Genomic DNA, 12,612 nt, shown 5'->3' on the forward strand with positions numbered 1-12,612 from the left:
AGAGCCCAGGCCGGGAAATAGCAGGGAAATAACTCGTGGTGTCGCGCGGCGGCCGGCCAAAGTTTGGGGGAGAGAGGAGGGAGAGGTTTGAGGCGGACACAGAGAGGCAGAACTGTGAGAGACAGACGCTCAGAGCATCCATAGCTCCAAGGAGCTGGAAGCAGAGATGATGCTGTGACAGAGACCAAGGATAAATCCAGGAGAAATAGAAGCTGAAAACTGAGGGTGGAGGGTTCTAGAGCAGCAGTAGACAACTGGATGGCCAGGGCTCAGAACAGGCCCTGCCACGTAACTAGACTCTAGATGACATTTTCTGTTGAATAAATGAAAATGTCAGAAGGCGGGTGGTAGAGAGCCTGAAAAACCAGATGGGAGATGGGGAAGGCAGAAAACAGGAAGTCAAGGTCAGACCCTTGGGTGGGAAGGGCTCCAGATTGTCAGTGGTACAGCGTGGAGTCAGGCCAGCTGTTTGCAGCAGCTGGGGAAAGTAAAGGCATAGGCGAGGATGTGGGAAGGTGGGAGGGCTCCACTAGCGGCACTGAGGACTCCTCTTCCCCTCCCTGGGAGGACCCCGAGGTGAGGGGGATGGGCAGAGTTCCATGCTGGGCCCCTTCCCTTGCCCCCTTGCCTGCCCACCCTGATGGGCAAAAGAGGGTGTGTAACAGAGGGCAAGGGCCCCGCCTCAGGATCAGGGCTGGGCACAAGCCTCCAGGCCAGCTGCCTCAGGCAGCCTGTTGCAGTTGAAGGGCCAGGGGGTGCCCAATAGCGCCAGGCCAGACTGGCACTGGTGCTCTGCCTCCTGGCAGACAGAGCGGCAAGGGGGAAGGACGCTGCCTAGTGGGGTGCAGTGGGGCACCAGCAGCCCGCAAAGGAGCCTCCGGAAATTCTGGTAGCAGGGCAGGCTTGTCAGGCTCTGTGGAAGGAAGAGGGGAGCCCTCAGGCACCCAGCTCCCCAGTTTCCCTCCCTTCCTGGGGGCTCCTCCTTATCTCTGCCTGGAGCACCTTGTAACCTCTGAGGACCTCCACCACCTCTTCCTGGGTGGTCATGCCCACCCAGATGTTAGGGAAGGCCGTGGTGTTGTAGCTCAGACCGACGCACATCTCCACCTGGACAGGCTCACAGGCCAGCTCTGCAGGGAGGGGAGGGGAGGGTCACCCTGGGGAGCACTCCCTGCCTGTGTGACTGGGGACAAGTCACCTAATCACCCTTCATGGGTCAGATGGGGCTTGTTGTGAGAACCAAAGGAGGTAATATGGAAAGAAAGTGAAAGTGTCAGTCGCTCAGTCGTGTCTGACTCTGCGACTCCATGGACTGTAGCCCGCCAGCCTCCTCTGTCCACGGAATTCTCCAGGCAAGATCCTGGAGTGGGTTGCCATTGTGAGAATCAAAGGAGCTAACACGGAGAGGTGCCTTATATACATGACAAGGGTTCCTGTTCTCGGGAGCCTACTCCAAGCATCTTTCGCCAGCCCCAGGCATCATGCAGGCACCTCTGTGATCTCGGGAAGCAAGGGTCACCAACATTGGCAGAACCACTAGCCATCTGGAAGGAATTCCCCTGGGCTCATCCACATCTGTGAGGTGGACCTCTCTGTGTGGCAAAGGCCAGACTGGTTCTTGAAGCCCCAACCATCGTCTCCAGATTCCCATTTGCTTTGGGGGTAACTCTAAATACTGTTGCCATGGCTGGGGGAGAATCCCTTCAGGATTTGGTGAAGTTGTTCAGAGTCTGAATAGGGGGCCCCCAGCCCCCATCAGGAAGGATGGGGTAACTACTGAGACACGTGCCCGTGGGTTTCTCTGGATGGGCACCCAGCCTTCCCAGGTCTGCCAGCCCTGCCCACAGTGCCCTGGGGCAGGCTCCTCACCTGGGGTTGGGAACAAGGGGCTGCTGCAGTTGTCATCGGCGCAGTCTCGCCACGTGCTGCACATCCACTGCAGACTCTTACACCCTCCATCCTGGCAGGGGAACTCTCCGGGCCTACAGGGGCCTGCAGGCACGGGGGACATGTCTGAATCCCCATGGCCTTCACTGTGCCCAGACCAGGGTCTAGACCCCTTCCCCATTCTTCTGGAGGCGCCCCTACTGCCCACACCCAAGTGCCCAGGGCCACCTACTCTCTGTGGCATTGAGGGCCCGATAGGTGGCTGAGAAGCCCCCAACGCTGAAGCCATGGTCTGTCCTAAAGAGCACTGCCAGCTGGTGGTACGAGGAGACGAGACGCGGGGGCGGCTCTGCTCCGCAGAACCTGTCCAGAGCAGGCAGCGGTCCTGGCATCGGGCCGCCTGGCTGAGCGAGCATGCGCGAGGCCTCCTGCAGGCCCGGGGTGGGTGGGGGGAGCCAGGTGCTCTGGACGATGCCAGAGGGGATGGGAGGCATAGTCATTGACTCATGGGAGGAAGACACCCGTGTTCAGTAGACAAAGGACTAGACACACTGCTTGAACTTGAGCCACTTCAACCTGGGGAAAATTAGTGAAGGTTCTGGGGGAAGTGGACACGGACCCAGGAGAACTGGGAGTGGGAGAGGCCCGGGGAGGGCTTCCTGGAGGAGCAATGTAAGGAGTCAAGGCAAGAGGGACAGGTACAAAGGTGCGGAAGGACAAGGCTTTTTAAAAAAAGCGTGACAGTGAGGAGACCTCCAGCTTGGTGCAAAAGAGGACACCGAAGCTACTGAATGGGTGTGGTAATTTGTGGGCAGCCTTGACGTCAGGCGGTGGAGGCGGGGGTGTATTCTTGGCTCCTCCCGTGGCTCTGCCCTATACCTGTCCAGGAGACTGAGGGCCCCTGAGCTGCGGGCCTCGTACACCTCCACGTAGTCAGACTTGCACTCGTCCTGAGCTTCCAGGCTGAAGTTGTGGAAGAGCAGTTCGATGCCATGTCCAGCAGGCACCGAGATATGCCAGGTGCAAAGCTGAGGGAAGGCACAGGTGGGGTAATTTATGGGTTCCTTCTCCTGTCCCAGTCGGGGTCCCCAGGCTGAGCTCCAGACGGGCATTCCCCGGGTGCAGGTGGGGGGTGCTTGGTTCACACCACTCTCATCATCATTCGTGGAAGGGCCTTTAACTTGCTGGTCTCAGATAAGCTTACCCAGCATGGGAGCTGGTGCCTAGTAAGCATTTAGTAATGTCCCCTTCCTGTCTGCTTGATCTCTGGTCTGTCCAGGTACAAGGAGTATCTGCCATGCTGTTCTCAATCGCACCAACCCCGATGCTCAGGTGTGCCCACGTGTGCCCCACTGCCCTCCCCATGGAGTGCTGGCTGGCTTACCTGTTGGTGAGGGTACTGCTGCAGGTAGCTGGGAGCAGAGAAAGTGCCCTCAAGCCCAGTCAGGTTCCCCCCACACCCTGTAGAGAGGAGAGGGGGAGGCTCATGAGTTTACCAGGATCTGTGCCTTTGGCCAGTAGGCCCGGCAGTGACAGCAGCAGAGTCTTGGCTGTGCCCATGGGAAACAAGTTCTGGGCCAGAAGGATGACCAGGCAGGCTTGGATCTGGGCCAGGCCGGGGGGGGTCCAGCCTGCACTTGGATCAGACAGTACCCGCCCCGAGGTTGATCGGACCTGTACCTGAAAACTTGGCACTGCAGTTGGTCTCATCACTGCCATCAGCACAGTTGGCAAAGCCGTCACACACGGAGTCACGCAGCAAGCAGACGAACTGGTCACAGGGGAACTCCTCGTGGGCACAGCTCCCTGGGGGTAGGCATCTGGATTCAGAACCCTCTAGAGCTCTACCCCTTTTGCAGGGCTGGGAGCGGTTGGAGGGGAGGAAAGTGGCCGGTTGATGGGTAGCTGGGCATTTGGCGGGAGAACACTCACCATGTCCAGGGGCCACAGCCTGGTACCAGGCATGGAAGCCAGATCCTTCCACACTGCTGTCAGAGACGAAGGCCACCCGGAGGCGGCTGGCATTGGTGTTGAGTGTGGGGGGAGGCACCCTCCCACATACTCTGCAAGAAGCCAGATTGGGGGTGAGGTGGCTCAGAGCTCAGGGCCAGCAGGAGTGGAGCCTGCCTGGGCTCTGTGGTCCTCTTTCTTGAAGCCCCATCCTGGGGACGATGTGTTGAAAAAGGTTCCGTTTCTTCCCAGCAGAGCCGTGACCTCCCTGGCACCTGCTTGTCCATCCTTGAAGCATTGATTCATGGGAAAGACATGCGGGAGCTCCAGCTTCCAGATTTGGAAGCCAAGGTCAGAGAGGGGAAGTAACCTTCCCAAGGTCATATACCAAGATGGTGGCAGAGCTGGGCACAGAGGCCAAGTCTCTCCATTTCTTCCTCCCAGTCAAGAGTTTCCCTCTGCACCTCCCTGGTCTGCCCTCCAGACAGTCGTTCAGGACAGGGGTGAGAGAGTGGGGCTTGGGATCTCTGGGGACAGAGGAACCTACCTGAGGAGGGGGCCTTCAGGCTCAGGAGAGATTTCCAAGCGATCGAAAAGGCAAGAGGCCACACTCTCCGTGCTGAGAGTTTCGATCTTGAGCTGTATTGCATGGTCTGTGGCCACCTGGATATGCCACACGCAGTGGGCGTTGGGTGGGTAAGGGTCTGGGTAGTTGGGGCTGCTGAAGAAGCCCCTTGGGCCAGGAAGGAGGCCCCCACAGGCTGCAGAGATGGAGGTTAGCATTCAGAGGTCAAAAGAAGAGAGAGTTTTTTTGTTTTCTCAAGGTGCCTTTTCCTATACACCCCCCTCCTGCCATCTTGGGCCCTTCTCCAGGAAGATCAGCCCTGAGTACTCACCGGAGTGGGGTGCGAGGCTCACTCCTACCTCCGGTTGCCCTCTCGGGGTCCCAGTTGCCTGGGAGGTGGTGGTGGAGGTGGCAGGGGTGGTGTCAATGGTGGCGAGGCCTCGGGAAGGCAGTGGATGGTAGGTGGCCCCGGGGGGGGCTGTAGCCTGCAATTCTGGAGGTGACAAGATGGGGGAGGGGCTCAGAGGCTCTGGATCCCTTGGGGGCATGGGCAGTAGAGCTCATGGAGTCTCATCCTAAAGCCCTTCTTCCAGCAGGCCCTGGGGACTTACGGGCCAGGATGATGGCCACCAGCAGCCCGAGCAGCAGGAGCAGCAGGCCGGCCAGCAGAAGGACACACAGCCAGGAGAAGCGGCAGTCCGGCTGCAGCCGTCGGGGATGCCGACCTGGGGACAGGCAGGGCGGGGTTTTGAGAACCCTCTCCCTTGGGCGTCCCTCACCTACCACCCTCAGCTGCCAGGCCTTTCTTGTCCTACCCCCGGGTCACCCCCTGAGATGGTTACCATGCCAGGGAGCTCGGATGCTGCAGTTGGCGTCCTCCCGGAGGGCGGGGAGGGGGCAGGGTGGCCCTGATTCAGGCTCGAAAGCAGGATTGCAGAACTCAGTCTGGAGGGAGAGATTTGAGGGCTGAGGGCCGGTGGCAGTGCTGCCTTGGCAGGTCTGATCACGGGGCACGGCAGCCCTGGGCAGGCGTCTGGGTCTTGCGGGAGTGGCCCTGGTGACCCTACCTTGCTCAGCTCTGTCGTCTCCACACAGAGGACGATATCTGAGCAGTCCTTCATGGCTCTAGGCTCTGCATGGCTTTCTGGAGTCCCTGCGATGGCACAAGGCCCTAAAGAGCCCACTTCCTGCCCCAGTCCCCCTCTCAAGGGGCAGCCTCTGCTCCCTGAGGCTGCGGGCAGTTGGGCTAGACCAGCTCTCCTGCTGCCTTAGGCAGACTGGCTCAGGCTGCTGGCTATTCCGTCTCCGTGTGGGGGAAGGGACAACAGCCAGAAGGAATTCGCAAGGGCATGGAACGGTCCCTTAATCCAACTCAGCTGAGGATGCTGAAGTCGAGACCCTGGCACACAGCAGCAGTCCTTAAAGGCACAGGCCATGGCTGAGGGCACCCTGCAGAGGAAGCTGGGTGCTTTGTGTGGGCTGTGATGGGGAGCTGGTCACCCCCTTTCTTAACCTCACTGAGGTGTTGAGTGAGTGCTGGGAGGAAAGGGGGGCAGTGGGGCAGTTTTGTAAGCATGAGGGAGCCTTCAAAGCCAGGTATGAGGACTTGACAGCTTCAAAGCCTGTGAGTCCTGAGGGCCTCGGACAAAAACAGCGGCCTTCTGCTCCTTCTAGGCTTCCCAGGTGGCTCAGGGGTAAAGAATCTGCCTGCCAATGCAGGAGACAGGAGTTCAGTTCCTGGGTGGGGAAGATCCCCTGGTGAAGGAAGTGGTAACCCACTCCAGTATTCTTGCCTGGGAAATCCCATGGACAGAGGAGCCTGGTGGGCTTCAGTCCATGGGGTCGCAGAGTCAGACAACAATTTAGCGACTAAACAACAACTGCTTCTTGGCATCAGGGTGACTGAGGCATTACCCAAGCTGGGTCTTTGAAAGTCCCCCTAAAGCACCTGGGTGCCCAGGGACAAGAACATGGTGTGGGCAGGACATGGTGTGTAGGGGTTGCTTGTGAACTTGAGGGGTTGGCTGCTTCTTCCTAGGCCACTTCAGGCTGCAGGAGAAAGGACAGAGGAGGAGAAGGTGCCTGAGGCCTTGGGCAGGGTCAGGGCAGGCCCTTCAGATGGGCTGTGAATTCTGGTGGGTGGTGCCATCTGCTGTTGCAGGATAGAAAATCTGCCTTCTGCAAACTACATCACTCCATGTCTCTCTCTCCAGGAGCGAAGTTCTCCTGGAAAATCCCCGCCTGGCGCAGCTGTCCGCAGGGAGACTGGAAAGGGATTGTAATCTGTTTTGACTCGGCCATGCTCTGGCTGAGTCGGGCAGGGCAGGAGGTGGGGGAGCAGCATATTTTTTTTCTACTGTTTGTAGAATGTCTGTTACATACTAGCCCTGGGTGAGAAATCCTAAGTGCAGTTTCTCTCCTTGAATCACTGTGAAACTGCATAATCCTTTTACAAATGATGGCCTACGGCTCAGAGAGGTTCAGTAACTTCCTCAAGTTCACACAGCTGGTGAGATACCGAGACAGGCATTGAACCCTGAACTGGGAAAATCCCAAACACACATTTTCTCAGACACACCTCTGTGCCTCTACACTGGCCCAAGGCAGGCTTGTGACAGATGGGAACTAAGTGAGGAACCCAGTGGGGAGAGAAGAGGGGAGACTGAGTCTGTGATCCTGAGGCAGCTCTCCTCACATGCACACATTCAGCTCCTCTCTCTCTTTTTATTTATTTTAATTTTTTTAAATTTTAATTTTTTAAACACCAAAAGCATTTTTGTATCGGAGACTTCCCTGGTGGCTCAGACGGTAAAGTGGTAAAGCCTACAATGCGGGAGACCTGGGTTCAATCCCTGGGTTGGGAAGATCTCCTGGAGAAGGAAATGGCAACCCACTCCAGTACTCTTGCCTGGAAAATCCCATGGAGGAAGGCTACATCCCATGGTAGGCTACAGGCCATGGGGTCGCAAAGAGTCGGACACGACTGAGCGACTTTTCACCACCACCTTAGCCAGTTAACAGTGTGATAGTTCCCAGTGAACAGCACAGGGACTTAGACATACACATACATGTATCCACTCTCCTCCCAATCCCTCTCCCGTGCAGGCTGCCACAGAACATTGAGCAGAATTGTGCTATACAGTAGGTCCTCATAGGTTATCCATTTAAAATATAGCAGTGTGTACCAGTTCATCCCAAACTCGCTAACCACCCCTTCCCCCTGGAAAGCATAAGTTTGTTTTCTTAAGTCTGTGTCTCTCTTTTTATTTTTTAAAAAATATTTATTTGGCTGCGCCAGGTCTTAGTTGCACTATATCTTTGATCTTCGTTGACACATGCAGTCGCTTTGGCTGAGGCATGTGGGATCTCGTTCCCTGACCGGGGATCCAACCTGGACCCTTGCACTGGAAGCTCAGAATCTTAGCCTCTGGACCACCAGGGAAGTTCCCAGCTCCTCTCCATTCACCCAAAGGAGGGCTCTGGGGCACTTTTGTCTAGGGGAGAAGGCTTTCCTGGGTCCTAAGGCTGGACTGCTTTTAGAGGGTTTAAAAGGTCAAAACTATTGTCCATAAATAACACAGGCATTATATGTCCATCTCTCTTTCATTCCTGAGCATACAGCTCAGGCTGCCTGATGTGAAGCAGGTGAGAATCCAGCCAGGTGTTAATGAGATTTGCAAAAATGTAAATACTATCCTTCTTCCTAAGTTATTTTTGTTTTGGAAAATGTAGTTTAAAAAAAAAATTTAACAACCCACTCCAGTATTCTTGCCTGGAAAAGTCCATGGACAGAGGAGCCTGACGGGCTGCAGTCCATGGGGTTACATGACTGAGCATGTGTGCTCGAGGGTGGAGGGAGTTGAGTTGGTAGCAATAAAGTAGTAGAACTTAAATAAATAAATAAATTAATTAAAAATAAAAATTTAAGGGAATTCCCTGGCAGCCTAGCGGTTAGGAATGTGTTCTTCCACTGCAGGGGGTCACTGGTTCGATCAGGTGGTTTAATCCCTGGTCACAGAACTAAGATTCCACAAACTGTGTGGTGCAGCCAAAAAAAGAAAGAAAATGTTACTTATGTTAGCATGTAAAAGGTTTTCTGTTATTTTAAAATTTTATTTAAAAATTAATAAGTATTTATATTCCTTTCAAATTTTAACATGGAAAATATTGATAGCTATAACAGGCAGGGAGACTTCTTGGAAGAGGTGGACATTTAGTCTAAAGTTAGAGAGTTGAGGGACTTCCCTGGTGGTTCAGTGGATAAGATTCCAGGGGGCCTGGGTTCTAGTCCAGGTCAGGGAACTAGATCCCACATGCTGCAACTAGGACCTGGTATAGCCAAATAAAAATTTTTTTAATTGGAAAAAAGTGAGAGGACTGTAAAAGATTCTAATAGGTAAAACTTGGGGGTTGGGTAGGGATTCCAGAAAGGAGGGGCTGCTTAGCACTGTGGGCCTCAGGAGTCTGGGTTGTGACCCATTTTAAGCAGGGAGTGGCTTGGTCAGAACCAGGTCTCAGAACAGTCCCTGTTTGTGGGGAAGTGGTAGCAAGGAGGCAAGGGGGAGGCAGCCAGGGCTGGAAGCGTCTCTCTGGCTTTGCCCTTGCCCACGGCCATCCTCCATGACACCCCTTGTAGTTGGCTGCTTCGTGAAAGTGTTCCTAGGAGAGGAGGTAAGGGGGGCAAGGCACCAGGGCAGGGTGGGAAGATGGCTTGGGTGAACGGACGAGAGAAACAGAACCTAGACCCTTCTCTCATTGGCTCATTTGACCCTCACGACAGCCCCGCGAGGCAAGGACAGGGAGGCATTTTTGTTCCCATTTTCCAGATGTCACTGAGGCGCCAGAGTCACACAGAGGGCAAGGAGCAGCGCTGGGTTTCAGAGCCGGGTCTATTGGATTCTGAATTTTTAGCTTTCGTTCCTTTTCTTCCTTTCTTTTTTTATTTTTTTCTTTCCTTCCAAGTTTTTCTGCAAACTGCGTAGAATAGTGGGGGTGAGAGGGCCTGTGGGCAAGGGCCCCGTAGGCGGCCTTTGCTGGAGCCCAGGTGTGCGGAGGAGGCCTGGGCCCTGAGGCCCGGGGGAGGCTTTCTGCTGGCGGCTCGAGTCCCAGGTTCTTGCTTCATTCTTGGCTGCCTCTTGGGCTTCCTTTTCTCCTTTGCAGGCCCCAGGCCTTGGCCTTCTTGCCTCTTCTTTCTCAGGGGTGTCCCCACCTCCTCGTTGCCTGCAAGGACTTTGTGTCTCCAGCCCTCCCTTTTCTTGCCCCTACAGGGGCAACTGCATGGACTTTGCTGCCAGCCACTGTGGATAAAACTAACAAGCAAAGGGGGAAGTGACCCCTTTTCTTGCTCAGGCGATTTCCAGACCCCTGGAAGATCCACTGGACTTTTGCTTTGGTTCTTGCCAAAGCTTGGCCTGCCTGGCTCTCCGTGGCCCCTCCATAATCAGGAAGGGCAAGGCCAACTGAAGTTAGCTGTCACCTTTTACACTCTGGCTCACTAGCTCTCCCTCCTACTGGGCCTCCGGCCCCAGACCTCCACTCCTGCCAGATCAGCCTCTCTCTGGTCCCTGGCACACACTGTACCCACCCTACCTGTCTTTGTCCAGGCTTGTCCTCTGAAGACTTTCCTTTTGCTTGCTCCCAGAGCCAGCATTCTAGGCGTGCATTTGGACTTAATTCTCCTTCACTAAGTCTGTCAAATACTCTCCTCTCGTTATGCACTGCCCCCTGTACCCTTGACTCACCCCTCTGGTTCCTGGATCTTTAGTCTCTAGGAGCCAGGACGACTGCAGCTCCCTCCCAGCCCACCCTCTGCGGTCTCCAAGAGGAAGGTCACACCGATTACTAGGAAACCAGAAGAGCTCAGCCCTTGGCCTTGGAATGCCCAGACAGTGCTCTGCGTCACCAATTCTGTGTGGTTTGGGCGATGCTGTACTATACTTATTGCATTCCTGAAAAGTCAGAAGCACTCTGAGAGGCCAGGGGAGCTCGGCATTTGCCAAGGATCACTTGCTATGAGAATCTTATGGAGTGTTGATGCAACAGTCCTGGAAATGGAGGTGAGGCTTGGGGAAATGGACATCCATTGAGTACCTACTATGTGCCAGATTCTCACAGTCACAATTCTGAGTAGCTCTTGTTGTGCACAGATTACAGAGGTGGAAACAAGCCCAGAGAAATGAAGTACTTTGCTTGGACTATGAATGCTATTCTCTCTGCTGCCCCCTGCCTTCTGCCCAGATGCTCATTTGTGCCTCTAGAGCAGTGAAGGACAGGACCCTCAGAGGTGTGTGGGCCCAGGTATGCAACAGATCATGCTGGTTTGCTCTTGGCTGTATGAACGTGTAAGAATCACATGGGCAGAAGGGCCTAGTAGACTACAGTCCACAGGGTCACAAAGAGTTGGACACAACTGAAATGACTTAGCACGTATCAAATGTGTAAAGTCAGTGAGTTCCCAGGTTAACTGTTCCGCTCAGCTGAACACAGCGTTGGGCAATTTGCTGCAGAAAGCCCTGAAAAATGCTGTCAATTATTTGGCCAAAAGGAAGAGCACTCAGATGGAAAGAGAGCTGCTGGGGAGTCAAGATCCCCGAGTTGCGTCCTGTCCCTGCCTCTGACAAGCTGGTGAACTTGAGGCTGGTGGCCTAGAGCTCGTGTCTTCCCTGGCAAGATGAGAACGTGGACAAGGTGACCCCAACGGAAAGCAGAACGCATTTTCTGAGCACTGGCTCCTTTAAAACAGATAGACTCTAGGAAATGGAATCAGGGAACCAGAGGTAGGACTTGTATTTAGGGAAAAAATGACTTAGAGTGAGAACAGCTGAGTTGAGACCTTTGAGAAGCTCTAGTCCAATCTCCTTAATTCACAGATGAGACACCAAGGCCCAGAAAGAGGGAGGTTCTTGCTCAAGGTCACACGAGAGCAGGAGCAAGGGGAGCTTCTCCTCGAGGGAGAGGCCTGCTGGGATGCCAGCAAAGAATGGGGACCGCAATCCCAGTTGTTAGGAGGCAAAGCTGACGGGTGAGGAAGCGTGGCGATGGGCTGTTTGGGGGCCTGTGCGGCACTAGGACCTGTTGCCTTGGGGATGAGAAAGCAGCACAGGTTAAGTACAGGACGGGCTGGGCTGAGCCCCTGTCCTCGGGGGGCCTTACCCATAGTCTGTCTGTTCCCCGGTAAAGACACCACCACACACAGGTGACTTCTACCTCTCGTGAAAAACTGGTCACAGAAGAGGTAGAGCACCTTACACGGATTAGGGGCTCAGCCATCCACTTTGCTCTAAGCCTCATGTTTCCATTTGGAAGGTCATCCTGTTCACTTGTGGTTTGGGGGAAATTATCTTTCCTAGGTCAGGCCCCTGCCAGTGCATGTTTGGGAGAAACGTCTGCCTTGAGTCACTGTTGTTTTCGATCCTGCTCGGGAAATGCCCAGACATACCGCTGTCTTGGCCCAGGAGGTGTGACAGCAGGTGCCACTGTCTCAGAGAGGGAGGGGGAGGGAGGCCTTGATTTCTGTGTCTGGATCATGGGTGGTGGTTGTTACTGGGAAAAATCCCACTAAGACACTCTAAGCTCAACTGGTGGAAACTTAAATTTCCCAAGTTCTAGATTGGTGACAGAAATGGAAAATCTGAACAGAAAAAAAGAGAAAACCCAAGGAACCAAGTCCCTGGGGCCGCCAAGGAGGTCTTTCCTTCAAGAAGTTCAATCTAGTGATGTCTTGAAAACAGTAGAGAACACTTTTAACATAAACGCAACTGTTTCCAGGTATTAGTGGGGCAAGTGGAGATGTTTCATATGAGGACCAGGCCTTGATCACTCCACACCCAGGCACAGGCCAATCTGCTCTAAGAGCAAACTGTGCTGTCTCTATTCAGCCTCTGCTGGAGACCTGCCTTGGCTCGTCATGGGTCTGTAGAGGGACCCGAGTTGTCAATAGAGAACCACCAGGGTGCCCATACCAGCAGTTAAAAAACAGACCATTTAGAGAGAGGTCTGTTAGAGATGATTTCCTCTGTGTGAAGCCAGGGTTGTGGTTAAATGGGAGAAACACGTTGAGGTGTTCAGAAGTGGTAATATGATGCCTGCCCCCTAAATGTTTTGCCCCAAAGAATAGTGTATACATAAACAAATGTGGCAAAAAGTTAAAATATTGGTGAATTTAGATGAGGAATATCATGTTCAAAATATGTACTATTCTGGCTTTTTTT

General features: G+C 54.2%; 1 protein-coding gene across 2 annotated transcripts; it reads right to left on the reverse strand.

Moving 5' to 3' along the window:
- Positions 1-176: 176 nt before the first annotated feature.
- Positions 177-5,693, reverse strand: LOC122693456 (membrane frizzled-related protein). Of its 2 annotated transcripts, XM_043900954.1 has the most exons (13): positions 5,470-5,693; positions 5,245-5,347; positions 5,014-5,127; positions 4,734-4,895; positions 4,385-4,598; positions 3,820-3,950; positions 3,568-3,693; positions 3,272-3,348; positions 2,767-2,915; positions 2,120-2,250; positions 1,870-1,992; positions 1,003-1,130; positions 177-913 (listed from the first exon to the last, which is right to left on the reverse strand). In XM_043900954.1, the coding sequence occupies exons 1-13, from the start codon at positions 5,521-5,523 to the stop codon at positions 689-691; spliced, it is 1,737 nt and encodes a 578-aa protein (XP_043756889.1). In that variant the 5' UTR covers positions 5,524-5,693; the 3' UTR covers positions 177-688. The 2 variants fall into 2 exon arrangements, with proteins under 2 accessions (XP_043756889.1, XP_043756895.1); XM_043900960.1 differs by lacking the exon at positions 1,003-1,130.
- Between the last annotated feature and the right edge of the window lie 6,919 nt (positions 5,694-12,612).

Source organism: Cervus elaphus, chromosome 1 (genome assembly GCF_910594005.1).
Source record: "Cervus elaphus chromosome 1, mCerEla1.1, whole genome shotgun sequence".
NCBI classification, from domain to species: domain Eukaryota; kingdom Metazoa; phylum Chordata; class Mammalia; order Artiodactyla; family Cervidae; genus Cervus; species Cervus elaphus.